Source organism: Mus caroli, chromosome 4 (genome assembly GCF_900094665.2).
Source record: "Mus caroli chromosome 4, CAROLI_EIJ_v1.1, whole genome shotgun sequence".
In the NCBI taxonomy this organism is placed as follows: Eukaryota; Metazoa; Chordata; class Mammalia; order Rodentia; family Muridae; genus Mus; species Mus caroli.
This window is the reverse complement of record NC_034573.1, coordinates 140,127,627-140,147,232: the sequence shown is the minus strand read 5'-3', so window position 1 is coordinate 140,147,232 and position 19,606 is coordinate 140,127,627. Positions and strand designations below refer to the sequence as shown.

The window sequence follows — 19,606 nt, the reverse complement described above, 5'->3', positions numbered from 1 at the left end:
TAATAAATAAATAAATCTTAATAAAATAAAATAAAATAACAGCACTATTCTTCCAGAGGACGCAAGTTCAGTTCCAGCATCCACACTGGGTGGCTATAACCACCTGTAACTCCAGCTCCTGAGGCCCTCTTCTGGCCTGAGGCCCTGGTGTACACACCTAGGAACGTCAAAGAAGAAAGCAAAGCAAGGTAGGCTTCCTGTGTCCGGTTGGGGCATGGGAGGGTTCTTCTGAGGATGCTGGGAATGGCCCATCATCTCTGTGCTGCTGCTTGCTCAAGTCTATTGGGTTATTTAAAATTTTATTTTTATTTTATGTATGTGTGCATTTTGCCTGCATATATGTCTGTGCACCAAAGGGGCCAGAAGAGGGTGTCAGATTTCTTGGATCTAGGGTTACAGATGGTTGGGATTGGCCGTTTGGATACTAGGAATCAAACCTGGGTCCTCTGCAAGCACAGTAAGTGCTCTTAATTGCTGAGCCATCCATCCTGCCCTGTGTATTTGTTAAAACATGTCAAATTGCAGTTCAGATGAACACTTGCCACTGAATGCAAATCCTACCTTGGAACAGCTGATTCAAACAACAGGGCAGAGCTTCCAATTCCTGCCAGCAGGAGGCGCTCCTGAGGAACGGCAGTGAGGCTGGGGCCAGAAGGCTAGATAGCTCAGCAATGAAGAGCGCGCACAGGCAGTGGTGATGCATTCCTTTAATCCCGGCGGCGATTGGGAGGCAGAAGCAGGCAAATCTCTGTGACCTCAAGGCCAGCTTGGTCTACAGAACAAGTACCAGGACAGCCAGGGCCACACAGAGAAATCCTGTCTCAAAAAAATAAATGCAATAAAATTAGATAAAATAATAAAATAAAATAGCACTTGCTGCTTTTCCAGGACTCAGGTTTGGTTCTCAGCACCCACATCAGGCAGAACACAACCATGCATGCCTTCTTCTGGCTTCTGAGGGCACCAAGCAGGCAATGTGGGCATATGTATCTCACACACACACACACACACACACACACACACACACTCACACATGTGTGTGTGTGTGTATATATATATGTATATATATATATATATATATAGAGAGAGAGAGAGAGAGATTCAGTACACATAAAAAGTACACATACAATTATTTATTTATTTATTTATTTATTTTTTGGTTTTTTGAGACAGGGTTGCTCTATGTAGCCCTGGCTGTCCTGGAACTCACTTTGCAGACCAGGCTGGCCTCGAACTCAGAAATCTGCCTGCCTCTGCCTCCCGAGTGCTGGGACTAAAGGTGTGTGCCACCACGCCCGGCACAAATTTTTGAAAAATCATAAAAGGAAGAAAAAAAGAAAAAGGTGGCAAAGAGCAGGACTTACACTTGGAATCCAGCCCTCGGAGCCTGAGGCAGGAGGATTGTGGGAGTTTAAAGCCAGCCATGTAATGAACACCGAAACACTGAGAGAGGAAAGTTTGGGGAAAGGCACTTTCAGTTACTGCAGGGTGGGAAGAGAATACTCCGCCATTTCTTTTTTTTTTTTTTTTTTGGTTTTTCAAGACAGGGTTTCTCTGTGTAGCCCTGGCTGTCCTGGAGCAGCTCACTTTGTATACCAGGCTGGCCTCGAACTCAGAAATCCGCCTGCCTTTGCCTCCTGAGTGCTGGGATTAAAGGCGTGCACCACCACGCCTGGCTACTCCGCCATTTCTGCTACATCCCTGCAGTGGGACTCAGGGAAATGGCCCCAGGAACTAGAGAATCCAGAACCTTCCATGAAGAAGATGAGGACTCCTGATGTGCACACTGATACCAGGCTCAACAAAACCATCTTGGCCAGAGGAATAAGGAATGATTGTCCCATGGTACCATGTCTGTCCAGAAAACGGAGGAGGGTGACGAGTCCTCAAACAAGCCCAGCGTTCTGCTGACTTTCACACCCATCATCGCCTTCGAAAGTCCACAGCCAGGCCTGAGCCTGGAGCACAGCCGTATGTCATTTCTGTCGCAGGTAGGAGACTGTGGCTCTAATCCCTAGAGTCCTCATCAAATCTGCAATAATCAATGTGGATGGCAACTAACTATACATGTGCACACACACACACACACGTGCATGCACACACTGCACATACACACAGGCACACACACACACAGAGGCACACATATATACATGCATGCCCACACACATATACACATGCACACACACACAGGCACACACACACACAGAGGCATACACACACACACATATTTAAGCCCACATACATAACACACACACACACACACACACACACACCATTGGGCAGTAGTAGTGATAAATATTCACAGTACCAGGGGAAGTACTGAGATTTACTGAGCCGGCCTGCAGTTTAAAAGACCCCTAAGGTTTCATTCATCTTCTTACGTGGGATACAGTATCTGATTGTTCAGCCTGTTTAGTTCTGAATGGCAGCCTAAGCAGATGAGACACTGCAGGGTGCATCTGTAATAAGAGAAGCACTCGAAGATGGGTGGGGTGGGAGCTGTTAGCTTTACTTGTTTAGTGGCAAAGTCAGAATCTAGAGTCAAGCAGTTCTGCTCTGTGCCCTTGGCTACTGCTGCAACGAGGCTCCCGTGGACGTGGGAGGCAGGCCTTGGGATCCCAGCTGCTCAAGAGGGCTGAACTGGTTGGCATCTACAAGCCCAGCTCAGAATCCACCGCCAAGACATAGGCTTCCATGTACAGCTCTTCCACATGTGGCTCAGATCTGCGGACTCAGCCGCCATCTTCCTGCCTCAGCTGGGTTTATTATGAACAAAATCCCCATGCCAGGGGGCTTTCATGGCGGCCTGGCTGCTTCCCACATATCCCTAAAAGCTCGCAGTTCCAGCCCTGCCTAGTCGCTGCCAACCCTGGTACCCATTCACTTTGTGCTAGTGGTTTTTAAGCTTGGCTGGACTTTGTAACAAAGCTTGGGGGACTTTGTAACAAAGGCTGAAGCCTTGGACTCCAGGGGGAAGGAAAGGGGATTCTGGGATGAGCCCTGAGGCCAGAGGCCCAGGAATCTGAGCTAAAGCCACAGACAGCAAATACTTGTTTTGTGACAAAAATGGATCACGGCGCAGCAAGCAGAGATGCTAACAGCGCTAATGGAGCAGTTTCCAGCCAGCAGCCTTGGCTCACAGCCAGGCTCAATGGAAAGGAAACCTATTTGTGCTTGCTGTCACCTCCAGTGACTGGTGGGATAGGGAGATGGCTGCAGAGGACCTGGGTTCTGCTCCCAGCACACACGTGGTGGCTCTGTATTCCAGTTCCAGATGACCAAATGCCCCTTTCTGACCTCCATGGGCAGCAGACACACAAGTGGCACACATAGATGTATCAGTACAACACTCATATAATATATATCACTCTAGATTGAACAATAAGTGTCATTATCTGACAATCAAGAAATATTTGTAGTAAGTGAGGAAGAACCCCAAATCTGAGGCTTGGCGACGCTCACTGGTTTAGAGTGCCAAAATTTAGAGGACCAAAGTTTAGTGCGTAGCCACATACAAGTCAGATTACAACCACCTGAAACTTCAGCTCCAGAGGACCTGACACTCTCCCAGGTTCTGTGGCCCCTGAACTGCCATGGATATATCAGTAGACAGAAACATACATAAAATTCAAAATGGTATAAATAAAATTAGCTGGGCATACTGGGAGTTCAAGGTGAACTTGGTTTCAAGCCAGTCTGTGATTGTGATAAATCATCTCAAAGATATGAGTTCTCTTCTGAATCTCAAGCCAAGGGTATTGCTAGTTAAAGCCTCAAACTTAATTCTGTCTTAGCCTCGCAAGTGCTGAAAACACAGCTATGGACTAGAGCACCCAGCTTCAGAGTCTACTGGAGATGTTAAACGTTGCAAGACCTATTTCCGGCTGCGTGGTAGATGGGTGTGAGTCTGTCCTTGTTTGGAGAGTGCATGGGAAGATTTGAAGGGATGTTCACTAAGCAACTCCCCCCCCCCCCCAATCAGGGAAGAGATGCTGGACTCTCCTGGTACGCACAAGGGTGGGTAAGGGCAGCCTTCAGCTGTATGCGTGCTGCTATGGACAGACAAGTTCCAACACATGGCACAAAATCATAGATGCCAGCTTCTAAGCTCACCCCACAGTGGTTCTGCTCCATAGACTGGGATAACAGGACTCAGGGAACCTGGATGTCCAGGACTCTGATAAGACTACCTGGGGGCTGGTGAGATGGCTCAGTGGGTAAGAGCACCCGACTGCTCTTCCGAAGGTCCAGAGTTCAAGTCCCAGCAACCACATGGTGGCTCACAACCATCCTTAACGAGATCTGGTGCCCTCTTCTGGAGTGTCTGAAGACAGCTATAGTGTGCTTGCATATAATAAATAAATAAATCTTTAAAAAAAAAAAAAAAAAAGACTACCTGTCCACCTAAACCTCACCTTGAGAGGGCAGTGTTTTCTCTACCAGGTCCTGAGGCATCTGGCCGCCTTGTCAGCCCATTTCTTCTAAATACAATGACCCCTCACACTGTATTCTGGGTCCTGCTGAAGGTTTCACATCTGTGCTATGCAGCTATGTGTGCCTGAGCACTTTTTTGATGCAGCTTGATTCTCCAACAGCTCTGGTGGTCTTAAAACTCATTCTGTAGACTCTGCATGGATTAAGTGTGAACCATCACTAAGCATTACATGAAATGCTCTCCCTTTTCACAACTGTCAAGTTCCCATTGTGAGGTATTGCCTGCCCCTGGCCTTGATCACACACCACCTGTCAATCATGCTTGGTGCAGCACAGTTGGCTCCAGAAGTTCAGGTTGCTTCCCACCCAATGCCCAGGAAGTGATTCCCTTCAGGGCACCAGACTGGTAAAGCAAACACCTCCCCCGGTCTCCGCCTTCCACACTGGCTGGACATCTCTCCAAGGAGTCCTTCCAGCCTCAGAGCTTTGCAGGTAATCTCTGCACTGGAACCTGAAGCTGGCTCAGCACCTTCCTGCCCAGCAGTCCTTACAGAAGCCTCCAGGCTCCTCCAGCCCCAGGTCATCACAAATGAGATGCCCATCATACTCGTGGACTTCTGCGGCTTTTATTTTTGCATGTAAACCACTGGGGGGGGTCTTAACGGTGGGCACCCTAGAGATTACACTGGACTTGAGGGCTCCAGACACTAGCTGGGAAGTCAGGTGACAGAAACAATGATTCAGACCAATCACATGATTGCAAAGCTGGGTCTCCAGCAGGGATTCTGGTGGTCAGGTGTGGATGCCTAAGGAAGCAGTGACATGGGAGGGGCACGCACTGGGCTGGCCTTGAGCCGCCTGGATGACATCAGGGACAGAGGACCTAGCAGCTGGTGGCTCCAGGGATCTCCAGTCCGTGCTTTATTTGGCCAGGGGGTTCCTGAAGGACCTGCCAGCAAACTTGGCTTTGCTGCCCAGCTCTTCCTCGATTCTTGGCAAACAGAAAAGAGAAAGAAAGCAAAAGGTTAGCTCTTCGTGTAAGAGGCTGCTGCGGACCACGTCTGTTAATTCCGGTACATGATTGGTGGAAACAGGGTACTTGCTATGAATTTGAAATCAGACTGGGAGACAGTTCTCAGCCAGCCTGAGCTACACAGTGAGGCACTGGCTACGCCGAGGATATGGGCACATCCTACTGTCACCCAGCTCTAAATGTGGCTGGACTCTCAAAGGTGACCTGTCTGCCTTCCACCACAAGATGGCAGCACAGCACAGGCCACACATTACCAACCAGTATCTGTGCCTGGCTTGGGATCCCAACAGCACACCCATTGGTCTCCCCGCTGTGACCAGAAAGTGTCTTTACCTAAGAATCTGATTGTACTTGGCCAGGCGCTCAGATCGGCAAGGGGCACCAGTCTTGATCTGGAGGGACAAAGGAAAAGTCATCATTACAGAAGCAACAGGGAACATGAACAAAGGCTTAGCCTTCAGTCAGTGTGAAGAGCCAAACCCCCCAAACTACACCTAGGTGTGCAGCTCTTACCTGCCCAGTGCAGAGCCCCACCACCAGGTCTGCGATGAAAGTGTCCTCAGTTTCCCCGGATCGGTGGGACACCATGACGCCCCAGCCATTGGATTGGGCCAGCTTACACCTAAAGAAAGGGCAGAAGTCAGATCAAGTGATGCACCCTGCCTGGCCCCACCCTCCTCTGAAAGCTTCCCATCTTCTTTCTCATGGTCGCTAACCCTGACTCCAAGCTCCCCAAAGAGACAAACTTTCAGGGAACAAGGATCAGGTAGCCAAGGCTCGTTGCCACATCCCTCTGGCTGCCAGAAGCCCCTCCCCAGGCTACTCACGCCTGCAGGGACTCGGTCACGGAGCCAATCTGGTTCACTTTGAGCAGGAGGCAGTTGCAGGACTTCTCGCTCGCGGCCTTGGCAATCCGCTTAGGGTTGGTCACTGTGAGGTCATCGCCCACCACCTGGATGCCCGCACTAGCCGTGAACTTCTGCCAGGCGCCCCAGTCGTCCTGGTCAAAGGGATCTTCGATGGACACCACTGAGGTAAAAAAGGAGACCCGCCGTCAGTGTGAGCCTGGTCTGTGGTCCTGGGCAGCTTGTTAAAAACTGATGTGTTTGAGATTAGTCTGTCACTATGACGCACAGAATGGCTTAAGGTTTAACTTCCTGCTTCAATCTCTTGTTGGGATTAAAGTAACGTCTTAATTCTGCTTTGAGACAGGGTCTTTGTAGTACAGAGTTTGGCTGTGATCTCATGGTGTAGCACAAGGTCACCTTGAACTTAGAAGCACTAACTCACTTGAAACTTGTTCTATGGAACCCCACTCAGAGATCTGCCCATCTGCTGACTAAAAAAGGGCGTGTACCAGTCTCCAGCCTAACATTAACATGAAAATGAAAGCATGGATGCCTTTGCTCAAGGTCAACACGAGCTGGTGCTAGTGAAGGCTGTCACTGAAAGAACGGGGCAGGCAGGGAGTGAGGAGTGTGCTGGGCTCATGGCCTAACCCTGACCAAACTGAATCCATCTCTACAGAAGGACTGGTGTGAAGCTGACTAGGGAGCCAGACCGCCTCGATACCCACCTGGGTAGTTCTGGATGAAGGACTTGTACAGGTCAGCCAGCTGGTCGGGCGTGATGTACCTGCTGGGGTCATCCGGAGACTTGAAGTCCAGGTCATACTTGCCAGACCTGTAGAACTCGGAGGCAGCCACATCCATGCCGATGACAACCTGGTCAGTGTAGCCGGCCTTTGCGATTGCAGTCTTGAGCAGCTCCAGTGCTGAAGAGGTGAGGCCAAGGTGGGTAACAGAAGTCAGGCTCCGCTGTGACAGCTGCTGAGACTGCCCCACAGAGCAGACTGCACTCTGTCCTGCCTTGGGGCTCATTTTTTAAAAAAATATTTTATCTATTTATCTATCTATATATCTATTTATTTATTATACATAAGCACTGTAACTGTCTTCAGACACCCGAGAAGAGCGTATCAGATTACATTAGGGATGTTTAAGAGCCACCATGTGGTTGCTGGGATTTGAACTCAGGAGAGCAGTCAGTGCTCTTAACCATCTGAGCCATCTCTCCAGGCCCTGCCTTGGGGTTCCTATTCCTACTGTAAGTAAAAGCCACTGATGAGAGACACTGGGGCCACTAAGTGCCAAAGCCATATCAAGTTTAACACAGCCTTTCTTGTGGTCAATGGTCCCACTAAATTTAGTGCCAGGGCAGCTGTGCTGGCCAAGATACAACTACAGTAACCAGCTGAGCTGAGATCAGCTGTCCTGAGGACTGGCTTTAATAGAATGCAGACAGGGACCCAAAAGGGAAACCTCGGCAAGGGCCACCTCAAGTTAAGCTGTCTCCTGCTACCTGCCAAAGACCCCACCAGCTATGGGAATTCTCTATAAAGTACATTATACACAGGTCAGAGATCACAAAGGACCTACAAGATGCCTGATTGATAACCAGTCAATCCCTCTGGCCACAGTGGAAGGAAGGAGGCGCTAATACTAGGTGCACCCCCCCCCACACACATTAAAATAGAATCAAATATGTTGGCTGGAGAGTACTGGCTGCTCTTCCAGAGAATCCAGGCAGGTTCAATTACCAGCACTGCATATGGTAGCAGCCCTAGGGGATCTGGGATCTGTCTCAAGCTACCCAATAAAACAGCAAAGAGAAAAAGCAGAAAGCCCAAGCTCTTGCTCCTGTTCCTCGAGCGGCAGCTCTGAGCAGGCAGCACAGCACAGCACAGCTCTCAGCGACTTTACCTTCTTTGTTCTCCAGGATGTTAGGTGCGAATCCACCCTCATCACCCACATTGGTGGCGTCCTTCCCGTACTTCTCCTTGATCACGTTCTTCAGGTTGTGGTAAACCTCTGCTCCAATGCGCATGGCTTCCCGGAAGCTGGATGCCCCCACAGGCAGGATCATGAACTCTTGCATGGCCAGCTTGTTGCCAGCATGAGAACCACCGTTGATCACATTGAAAGCCTTGGAGAAGTAGAGGAGAGCTATGGTACCAGCCCAGGGAAGCCAGAGGTTACCCACCATAGGGCACAAAGCCTCTGAACTCAGCTAGCTACCCTTTGGTCCCTATGAATATGGCCCTGACACGACCAGGGCATCTTGAAATGCTCACTATGGAAATATTCTTCTGAAAACTAGCCTTTTCTTACTCACTGCACTGGGAGTCAAAAATGCACAATAAGGAACAGGGTCCTTGTGGGCGCCTATGGATGACACTCTGTAATGGGTAATATCTGTCAACCCAACAGAACTCAGGAGCATATAGAAAGTTTATTGAGATCATTTGGCTCCTGGTGGGTGTGAGGACAATGTCTTGATTAGCGTATCTGATGAGTAAAGCCAGCAGCCCATTTTGGGTAGCACCAGTCCCTGGGTTCTAGACTGTATGGGTGGAGGCGAGGTGGGTAGGTGCATCTCTGCATTCACTCTCCCCCAACCCCGGGCCACACTCCACTCTGTAGACCAGGCTGGCCTCAAATTCAGCTGTCCACCTGCCTCCTCTGCCTCCCAAATGCTAAGGTTGTTAAAGGCACACCACTGCCCAGCTTCATTTCTGCTTTCTGACTGTAGAACCTAAGGATTCACTGCTGCCCTGACACCCCTAACGTTACAGATTGTCCTCAGAACTGTGACATGATGGGACTGTCCTCAGAACGGTGACAAGCCAAACACTTTTTCTAAAACAAGCCAAGCTGCTTTTTCCTGGGGTATTTTACCGCAGCAACAGAAATAAAACAAGACAGCTTTATAGAAAGTTCCAAAGGGCCACTCACCGGGACAGGCAGGATGACTTCAGGGTTGCCGGCCAAGTCAGCAATGTGGCGGTAAAGGGGCACCCCCTTTTCCACGGCACCAGCTTTGCAGACAGCCAGGGACACTCCCAGGATGGCATTTGCACCAAATTTAGCTAGAATAAAACGTAAATGGTGAGCAGATGCCATTTCTTAGCCTCTTTCCCACCGGCCTGCTAAGATGGTGGACACAATCAACATGCCTCTTCTGACCAAGGAACTAATGGGCTCCACCCGGGCAACTCACATTTATTCTCTGTGCCGTCCATCTCGATCATCAGCTTGTCAATCTTCTCTTGTTCCACAACATTCACTTTCTGCAGGAAGACAGGAAGTGAGGGCTAAGGCTTAGCATTTGCCCCCCATTCCCCTGCCAAGCAGCACTTTAGCCAAGGGCCTGGGAGTGGAGCATCTCAATGCTTGCAGAAGACTGGCTCAATCCCTAACTCCAAACAGACCAAAGGAGTAGCGCAAGAGAAAACAATACCACTTTTGACTTGTCCTAATTAACAGCTCCGGCATTTCCCTGGGTCCACAAGAGACTACAGTTTACCTAGGCTGTCAAGGTCACACATACAAGGCAGATGTGTGTGGCATTAGCTATAAAGTATTACCACAAACAAGGGTGTTCTTGGATAAAAATTAAGAAATAAAGCTACTGTTCATTCAAGCAAACAGGGTCTGCAGAAGCTACCTCTAATGCTGTCGCTCTTGGCCAAGACAAACGACAGAGCACCATTGTCTGGTGTGAGAATGCCGCCGATGATACAGGCTGCCCAGGATCACCTAACCAACAACTGATTGGTAAACATGGCTATTTGGGGAGTGTATGAAGCAATAACCTCGACTGTCTACATCACACAGCATGTGTGGGTGCTGGAGATGGCTCAGGTGTTAGCACTAGCTGCTATGCAGGAGCTGATGCTCTTTCCTGGCTACCACAGCTACCAGACATGCACGTGGCCCATAAGTATACATGCAAGTGTCCATTCTATCACTTTATACTCATAAGTCACTATGTAAAAGAATCTACATCACCACCTTGCTGTGTGAGTGAGTGTTCTGGTCTTGCAGTTTTGTTTAACAAGGAATTGCAGAAGAAGGAAGGCAAACATTTGCCCAAGCAGAAAGTTCCCAGAGGCTAAGCCTCCCCAAGTGAGGAGGAAGGCCTAGGAGGTGCCCAGGAGACTGGAGGAGAGGGCACAGACAGTTGTAATGAGCAACTGTCTGGAGACCAGACAAACAGAACCAGTCACAGCATTGCACAGGCTCGCTGGCGACAAAATAACTGGATGGTATAGGGTGACTTTGTGAATTCAAGAGGGAGGAACTAGATGTTGGCAAACAGGAAGGATGGATGGCCAGTGGTTTCCTCTAAGAAGTAACTTGAAAAGAACCACAAAGGTACACTATCCTAGCCAAAGCTGTGGGTTCATTTCCTTTACGGCAGACTTACTGCGGTCTGCCTTAGGCCTGGAGCAGGTCAGCCACCTGACATTGGTGCTAGGAGCAAGCTCAACTCAGATCCTCTGGAAGAGCAGCAGGTGCCATTCTCCCGAGCTTTTCTTCCAGCCTCAAATGAGTTTATTTTTTTTTTTGAGATGGGGGAAAGCATTGAATTCAGGGGTTTACACACAGTATGTATACATCAAATAAGATGGGGCTGGGGTAGAGTTCTGCCTATCTCCTAATACTAGAACTGCAGGCACCTACTTTATGCAGTGTTTGGGACTATCTATAGTCTGCAGTAAGCATCTACACATTCCTGTCACCTGAGCATTATCCCCAGTCCCACAGTCTGCAACAAAACCAACCCCACCCCAACAGCGCAACAAATTTCAAAGTCCATATGCAGCCATCCCACATGACATACAAAGCTGCTATTAAAATCTGGACCATGAGCCCCAAAAGGTCAAGAGAGCAGCAGGAAACATGTCAAGCGTCCCCTCCCCTCCCCCGCCCAGTCTGGTCCAGTTTCAGGTGCTTTCAGAAGCAAAGGCACACACTGGCAGCAGGCAGGTTAGACTCATGCAAGAAGGGATCCTGCCAGCATCCAAAGCTCTCAGGGTAAGCTATTCTGTGAACGGGAGGGTCCTGGTCCTTGCTCTGGTGGCATGGATATAGAGTAGTCACCAGGAGATGGGTCCTACCTTGCTAACCAGAGCAGGCGCAATAGTGTTATTGATGTGCTCAACAGCCTGTGAGACACCTAGAAGGAACAATCATGAAATTACTTACACAGTTACCGTACACAGGCTTGAGCAGCCTTGCTGGAGCACTGGAGTCATGGGCCCAGAAGCCCAAAGAGCCTCCACAGCATCTCTTAGACCCCTACCCATCACACTTCCCCCACGATGGGGCTTTCTGGCCCAATCTGAGTGCTCTTCCCTAGCACCCCAGGGGGTTAGAGCCACACAAGAGCCATCAGCCCAGAGTGCTTTGAGAGGTGTTAGTTCAAGACCATGCACCGGGCAGACCAGCTGCACACTAGGATGCCTGGAGTGTTACCTGAGTGCACAAGGCTGGTGCCAGGAACTCATTAACATACTTAACAGGTCTGGAGACGCCTGCCCATTAGAGGTGAATAGAGAAGGAAAAAGAGACTCAGGAGAGAACAGGCTTCAGAGGACACAGAGGAAAGAGTGAGGAAAGAAGAGGCAGGAGCACTCGAGAAGTCAGGCTTCTCCTAACCCTGGCTGACTCCTTAGCCCTGAGACCTCCCTCTGACACAACCTTCCCTCTCTTTGTAGACTTTCCCCAGGTGCTGCCCTTGCCACTATTGGTTACAGCAACAGTCTTTCTTTAGAAAGACCAGACAGCATGCAGGGCTAATACTCTATCACGGAAAAAGGCAGTGTGCTGACTGCTGCACCTACGACAGGCAGACTCCACACCACCACGGATGTGGGAGCTGATTTGCCCAGGCTGACCCTATCAACTAGGCACCCAAAAAGCCAACAGAACTGTCTACATGTCCCCATTGATGGCATGCATCAGACCCTTCTGGGAGGAAGTGATATTAGCAGATCAGCAACCAGTCTCCTAGGACTTCCATGCCAGGTTTCCAGGCTTAGGAAGGTGGGGGTTGGTAGGCTACCCTGCTGGCTTTCCTGTGCGAGCAATGCTACAGGTGAGAATGCCTGGGGAACGCGAGAGGGGCTGGCGAGTGAGGATGTGACTGGTTCCTATCCTTACCCTTCCCCATGAAGCGGGTCTTATCATTGTCTCGGAGTTCTAGGGCCTCGTAGATGCCAGTGGACGCACCGCTGGGCACCGCAGCTCGGAACAGACCTGGAATAGAGGTGCGAAATTCAGCACTGGGCATGGCACATTCCTGTAATCCCAAAACACAGGAGGCTGAGGCAGCAGGATCTGAGTCTGAGGCCAGAGGGGACCAAAGCAAGACTTGTCTTTAAAAGATAAAAAAATCAAGTGTACAAATGACCAAGCAATCAGACCAATAGCTCACGTCCGAGTCTCAGTCAGTGAATCCACATGCAGAAGCACCATGGCTTCCTCACCCACCTGACAGTCTTCCACGCCACTCTTTATACAGAGCACACAACACAGACCCACTAAACAGAAAGTGCTAACGTGGCCACAACTGCTTGAGGGCTGCAAGGTACCCTTGTCTGCAACCCATGCTGGCTCACCCTACATATCCACACGGTTCTGGCATAGGCGAGGAAGTGCTTCTGAGTGGCAAAAACAGATGGGCAGATTCACAAACTATGGAGAATGCAAGTGGTGGAGTTCATGGACTGGGATACCACACAAACCCTACTTTCCACCCTATAGAGGGCGCCTCTCAACTTCTGCCTCCAGCGCTGGGACACCCCATCCCCCACCCCAGTACTCTCTGCACCGTGTGCAGAGTTCAACCCTCAGGAACATTTAGACAATACATAAAAATCTCACTCATTTCAATCTAAGACAAGGCGTGGAAGCCAGGCGGTGACCCAGGGTTTCATTGAGCCTGGAGTTTACCAATTTGGCAGCATTAGCTGATATCCTGTCTCTCCAGTGCTGCTGCTAGGCCTGGTTTTTTTTCTTTTTTTTTGGGGGGGGGGGGGTTCGAGACGGGGTTTCTATGTGTAGTCCTGGCTGTCCTGGAACTCACTTTGTAGATCAGGCTGGCCTTGAACTCAGAAATCTGCCTGCCACCACGCCTGGCTTAGGCCTGGATTCTTATGTGGCTACTGGGGATTGGACCCTGAGCCTCATGTCTGAACAGCAGGCATTTTCTATCTGAATCACCTCCCCCAGTGCTCAGAGAGACTTAGGCCAATAGTGAGGCCCACAGCTCTAATCTCAGCACCCAAGAAAGAGGATTTGAGACCAGTATGGGCTACAAACACAGGAGGTCTTATGGCAAAATATACTAATTATTGTAAATACTGGTCTTAACTGGCTACAGTGAGATGCCCTCCCATCTTGTCTTTGTTTAAGCATAAAGCCGCACCAGTAGGTGGAGCCATCCCTTGCTAAGAAACCTTGTCATGTACGAGGTCACCAGCAGGTGGAGCCATTCCTTGCTATCTGACACCTGATGCCACCTAGCATTCTTGGTATTCACCAGGTCACAGCAGAGAGGCCCTAGCAAAGACAAAGGCGGCAGTGCACAGGCAGGCTCTCCCTGATGATTTGAGGAGCCTTCATTTCCTGGGGGATGGGACAATGGGTAGGTAGGGCTGGGCTCTGGTGCTTGAATTCTGAGTCACACAATGACTCAGCTCAGACTGGCAGGCCCTCAGAGCTCCATATTGCCACATCTTCCTCGGGTCTCTTTCCTATTGCACCCACTACCCGCACCTCTGAATGCAGATGCTGAAATTAGCACAGATGGGGCTTGGGGTTTTTTTATTTTTTTTAGTAGAGCAATCTGGGCCTTACTGTGTAGCCCAGGCTAGTCTCAAAACTGGCAACCCCCCCCACCCCCCGCAGCAGGCACCAATGCTGAGATTAAAAGCTTTAGCCGCCACACCCAGACAATTTCTTAATGTAAAAGTTTTTTTACAACTGTGATTGATGTGAATTTGGAACTTGCCTTCCCTTACTTCCCCGTCCCAATGAACCACCCAACCCACATCCTGTCTTAAACACCAAGAAAGAAGGCATGGGGGCAGATGCCTGTAATCTCAGTGCGTGGAAGGAAGAGACAGAGGGACTCTGCCTTGCCACCCTGACCCCATTCTCAGTGAGAAGAAACCAGGAAGCAGAGTGGATGCATGTACCTTTTGCGGTGTACAGATCCACCTCAACAGTGGGATTCCCACGGGAGTCAAAGATCTCCCTGGCGTGGATCCTGAGAATAGACATGGCGAACTTCTGTAGGAGAGAAAGACATTCTTATATCACCCATAAACAGTTACACAGAGGTTAATTCATTCCAGGGCCATCACCTCTGAGGGATCCTGGACTTGACAGATACCAAATGGGCTATGCGTTAGTTAACATACAGGAAAGTCACTCATCAGTGAGGGTTTGGGGAGCGAGGACTACTCCTTACACAGCAGGTCGGTGGCTTGGACTTCCCGCCAAGCTTGAGGTCAACATGGCACAATGAAATAAACCACTCCTCCAGAAAGCCCTCAGAAGCTACCTGTACTGTGGGCAAATTAAATCCTCTGACTGCATAGAACAGTGTTCTGGCTCCACAGAGAAGGAAGTGGGAAATAAGACGGAAGGTCAGAGGTTAAACAGACCTGGAGACCGGAGGGAAATGTGACATTTCAAAGCAGTGTAATTGTGGGAAAAAAAGAACCCCTAATTCATCAAATTGCACCCATGACAAGAGCAGAATATTCAGCTAACATGGATTTGATAACCAGTAAGAAAGTGTGAGGCAGGAGGCCAGAACCCCAAACTCCTTGGCCTGGTGGCCATGCTGGCTAGCACGTGGGAGGTCCTGGGTTCAATCGCCGCCATATTTAGGCAAGAGCTAGGACTTCTGGTCAGTGCATTTCAAAAGGGCACCTTGTCTCACTTTTAAAAGGTATTCAAAGTAGATCTTTAATAGAAAAATATCCCGAGAGGAAGAGGATATTTGGCAACAAACAACAAGTCCCTTTCTTATTTCTTCCCCAGCAGGCTTTCCAAGAAAGAAACCTACCAAATAGATTCTAGAGCTAAACTGGATGAGACATGAAGACAATACAGCATTCAGAAGCTATTATTATCTAACTAGGTTCCTCACATCTTTTGTGGCAAGCACTGAAGCAAAGGCAGCTTTTTTTTTTCAACAGAAGTTACTTCTGTGGTTTTGTCTTCTCTAAGACAAAGGATCTTTGTACACTACCCAAGAATAAAGTATCTACTTTTTACCTACTATGTTACAAAGCCTACTTACTATTCCCCTACCATAGGTTTCTTTGTCTTCTCTTACTCGCCCCATTCTCTGAATGCCAGGCCGACCAGAACTCAGTGATCCTCCAGCCTCAGCATCCCTAGCGCTACACTTTCATGTGTGCATCTCCTTTATGGGGGCGGAGGAGCAGCCACGTGCCACACTATGAGCTGCAAAGACCTTACAACTTGTAGGAGTTGATCCCTCCCTCTGTATCTAGCTTGGATCTTTTGGCTAGGCAGCAAACGTCTTTAACTAAAGGAAGAAGATCTCACCCACTTGGTCTTTATCTGGATTGAACGCTGGACCAAGGGCAGAAAAGTGGACCTATCGGTCAGGCTTATCACCAGACTAGATGTGGTCTACCCCGAAAGCAAGGCAGCCAAGGAACCACACTGCCTAGGCCAGAACGAACAGGAAGTTTTCTTAAATGCATCTTAAGTCAGTTCGCCTAGTAGCCACCCAGGAAACCCGTACTCTTGCCTAATTGCGTCGAGGTCTCCTGAGGGCTTCCCAATTATCCAACGGGACTGCTGCAATTTCCTCTACTCTTAGTACCTAACCGACACTCACGGGTCAGGAATATTCCACAGCAGAGATGGGCTGGACCACTCCCGCCCAGTGACGCTCGATTGCGGTCCAGGAGCTACAGCCCCAGCAGGATCTACTAGGGTGTGGCGCTCTGCCTCTTGGGCATCCTTATTTCTGGCCCTTCCATTTTGAGAAAGGATTTAATGAGCATCGGGGGTTTAAGTTGCTCTCCCTCCCTCTGAAACCTTCCACTTAACTACACAGAAAGTACTTTTCTATTCTCCACGGCCGCGACCATCCGTGGCCTGCATTTGCTGTTGTCCGCTTAGGAACCCGGTTAAACTGCAACCCTGAAACTCGGTGATCACTGGTGGGCTCACACCTCCACCTCCAAGAGCCTGCGTCCTTCCACGAGGCTGACCCGAGTGCTCCCCGGATAGCGGCTCCCGCCCAGGCTAGTGGGTGCACGTACCCACCGGGTCCCCAAGCGAAGCTAGTAGGCGAGCTGTCCCCGGTGGGGACACGGACCATACCTGGCAGTAGGATCGCTGCGAAGGAAAGAGAGTGCTGTGGACACCGAGGAGAGCCTTAAGGACAGAAGCGAGCGCGACCCTGTACCGGAGCAGCACTAAGCACCTCCCACTCTGACTTCCTCTCCTGCTCGTTAGGCCCCGCCCAGTTCTCCCCTTTCGGGCCCGCCCTCCCTCCGATACGCCTCCCCATTGGCTCAGCGTGCCGTCACTCCAATAGAAGAGCGTGACCGAGGCGGCCGCTCGGCCTGCCCAGACTAGGGGCGAGGGCACGGGGGCGGGGGTTGTCCTGCCTGCCTGGCTGGGCCTAGCCTGCCTGGGGCATAGCTGGAATGCCGGGCGAGTCTCCCGCTGGGAACCTGGGGCCCGGCCGAGGGTCTACAGAGCCCGGATGCGGGGCGGGGCGGGGCTGGGCTGCGCGGCGGGCATTAGGGCTTGAGCCCGCGGCACGTACTCCGAGTCTCACACGCACTCGGCGTGGCTGTGGCGCCGCACGTCCGGCCCACGACCTTGCTGATGACCTTCGCGCCTCGGCCCTCCAGCCGGCCTCCCCCCCCCTCTGGGAGGTGCTGGAGCCCCCGGCGGTGTGGAAACGTTGATGCGCGGCCAGAGGGCCTCACTCCCGCGTGGAATTGGCCGGGGGGGTGGGGGGAGGATGAGGGGGAAGCGCATGGGATACTGCGCCTGCGCACTGAGCGCCCTCGCCACTGGTCCTGGCTCTCTGGTGCCATCTGCCAAGGTGACCCCGTCCTTTTGTCCTTGCTGTAGTGAGTCTCAGGCCGAGGTAGCCAAGGGAAAGTGACCTTTCCCTTAATATTACCTAATCATTTGTTACTGTGTGGAGGGTACCGAATCCTACTGTCCAGCTCACGCTAATAAGGCAGTACCTTTGTGCTATACCCACCCAGCCACTCCACCCTACTCTAGAACTTTCCTTACTTCTCTGGTGAACTAGCTCAGTGTGGATTTATTCTTCATCCATGTTAATGTTCCATTGTTTAAAGATTTAATACTTCTTTTCCCTGCCTGTGGCCTCGATGTTCTTGACCTACCAGTTCTTGAGACCCATATTCGCGATTAGACTTTGGGGTTTTATGCCATCCCGACGCATTTCTCAAAAGTCTAGACTAGTAATATTCCACAATGATGTGACAAACGTCCGGAAGCGCAGGGTGGAGCCATTTTACCCTTCTGATGAAGAAAATAAAACTAGTGTTTAACCACAGCTGTGGGTAGGCAGAGGCAGGCAGATTTCTGAGTTCAAGGCCTGCCTGGTCTACATAGTGAATTCTAATTCAGATGGGGCATAATGATGAGACTTTGTCAAAAAAAAAAAAAAAGAAAAAAAGAAAAAGAAAAAAAAAGAAATGAAGAAAGGAGAAAGAATAAAAGTGATGATAGCTAGCCAGGCAGTGCTAATGTGGGTCTTTAATCTACAGAGCTAGTTCCTGGACAGATAAGTTACAAAGAGAAACCCTGTCAAAAAAAAAAAAAAAAAACAACAAAAACAAACAAACAAACAATATTTTAAAACAAGACAGACAAACAAAACCCTATCTTAGAACCCACGAGATGGCTCAGGGGCAAAGGCACCTGCAGTCAGTCAGACATCAAGCTGACCTCCATCCCCAACCACAAAGTGTGATACTAATCAAAAGAAAAAAAGTAGCCATCAAATTGAGACAAGCTTGAGCTGCCTAGGGACCCGATCTTGTCTCAAACACTACAGAAATCGGCTTTCAACACCTGCCGTGCACACACTTCACTGTAGGACTGAAGGGAACACATCGTTTCTGTTGTATTTTCTCCCACGTTTCTCTTGGGTTGTGAGTCTGGGAGTTAACGTCCTATATTTCTATCTTTTCTGTGTTGTCTTTCATAAAGAGACTGAAATGTGTTCTTGACTGGTTATTATATCTTCTAGTCAGCTAGAGGAAGCTGCTCAACCCTTAGCATTTTGCTCCAGGCAGCTCCTGACCAAGGAAGGTTTCCAAGGCACTGGGGAAAAACGAAGGGTTATTGTGTCCAAGGTGTTAGTACAGGAAACAAGTTTCCATTGCTAAAGAAGATCTTTGGGATTAAATTTAACAAAGAAACATCAAGGAAGTTGCAAAATGAGACTTCCCCAGCAATACACTGACCTGTGTTGGCTGCGTAAACCAAGTAACTCTAGTCCCATGACTCAGCAACTAAACCAAAGCCCTCTCCCAAGTTTTTTAAGAACCTCAAGAAATCATACACTCTGAACTCTCTTTTCTGTGTGTCTCTAAGACCGTTGCACTGAGAGGGCTCCGGACAACCTCTTCATTTTACACTAAAACGACCGGGGAGATAAAGATAGAATTAAACAGCTGTCTGCTAGACCCAGTAAATCAGGCGAGAATCTACAGTGGACCATTCTCTCAGCAGCTGCTGTTGCAAGCTTTCTGGAGGTATCCACACAGTGTCCTGAGCCAGCATTTCAACCTCAAACTGTGGCTCTAACAGGAATCTTTTTCCACAAGCCTTGCCCTGCCACACGCACTCTGTCTCCATGGTTCTCCAGGCTCTGTTTCAGGCCCTGCTCACAGTTATCTGCAGTCAGCACAGGGCCATTTACTTCATTACAGGCATTCAGTTGTCATTTCTCACTGGCAGTAGCTTGTTGGGCAGTTGTATGGCAGTGGCGGATCAAAGGCACGGGGAGAGGAAATAAATTACCAAGACTATAGAATGTCAGACTTGAAAGCACTACGGGGTGTCTGCAGCTGGACACTAGATTGAAAGAAGACCAGTACATGTCCTGTGACCCACCTGGCAGAAACCTCTAGTCAACTGAGAATGTGACATAGCTCTTCGTGGAAGTGGACCTAGAGCTGGCCATGTAGCTCAGTGGTAGAGTACCTCTGTAGCACACACAAAAGCCATGGAATGGGTCTGG

The 19,606-nt window shown here is 49.8% G+C and overlaps 1 protein-coding gene across 3 annotated transcripts; it reads right to left on the bottom strand.

Moving 5' to 3' along the window:
• Positions 1-5,038: 5,038 nt before the first annotated feature.
• Positions 5,039-17,233, bottom strand: Eno1 (enolase 1). 3 transcript variants are annotated; one of them, XM_021159461.2, is made up of 12 exons: positions 17,141-17,233; positions 14,514-14,607; positions 12,475-12,570; positions 11,430-11,488; positions 9,527-9,596; positions 9,262-9,395; positions 8,230-8,452; positions 7,044-7,241; positions 6,295-6,496; positions 5,981-6,089; positions 5,801-5,859; positions 5,039-5,425 (listed from the first exon to the last, which is right to left on the bottom strand). In XM_021159461.2, the coding sequence occupies exons 2-12, from the start codon at positions 14,596-14,598 to the stop codon at positions 5,356-5,358; spliced, it is 1,305 nt and encodes a 434-aa protein (XP_021015120.1). In that variant the 5' UTR covers positions 14,599-14,607; positions 17,141-17,233; the 3' UTR covers positions 5,039-5,355. The 3 variants fall into 3 exon arrangements, with proteins under 3 accessions (XP_021015120.1, XP_021015119.1, XP_029332171.1); XM_021159460.1 differs by lacking the exon at positions 17,141-17,233 and adding an exon at positions 16,690-16,824; XM_029476311.1 differs by lacking the exons at positions 11,430-11,488; positions 17,141-17,233 and adding exons at positions 11,788-11,846; positions 16,690-16,808.
• Between the last annotated feature and the right edge of the window lie 2,373 nt (positions 17,234-19,606).

Coding starts and splice junctions, on each gene's coding strand:
- Eno1 (XM_021159461.2), bottom strand. CDS start 14,598: ATGTCTATTCTCAGGATCCACGCCAGGGAGATCTTTGACTCCCGTGGG. Junction 7,242..8,229: donor CATCCTGGAGAACAAAGAAG/GTAAAGTCGCTG, acceptor TCACCTCTTCAG/CACTGGAGCTGCTCAAGACT. Junction 5,426..5,800: donor AAGTACAATCAGATTCTTAG/GTAAAGACACTT, acceptor CTGTTTGCCAAG/AATCGAGGAAGAGCTGGGCA.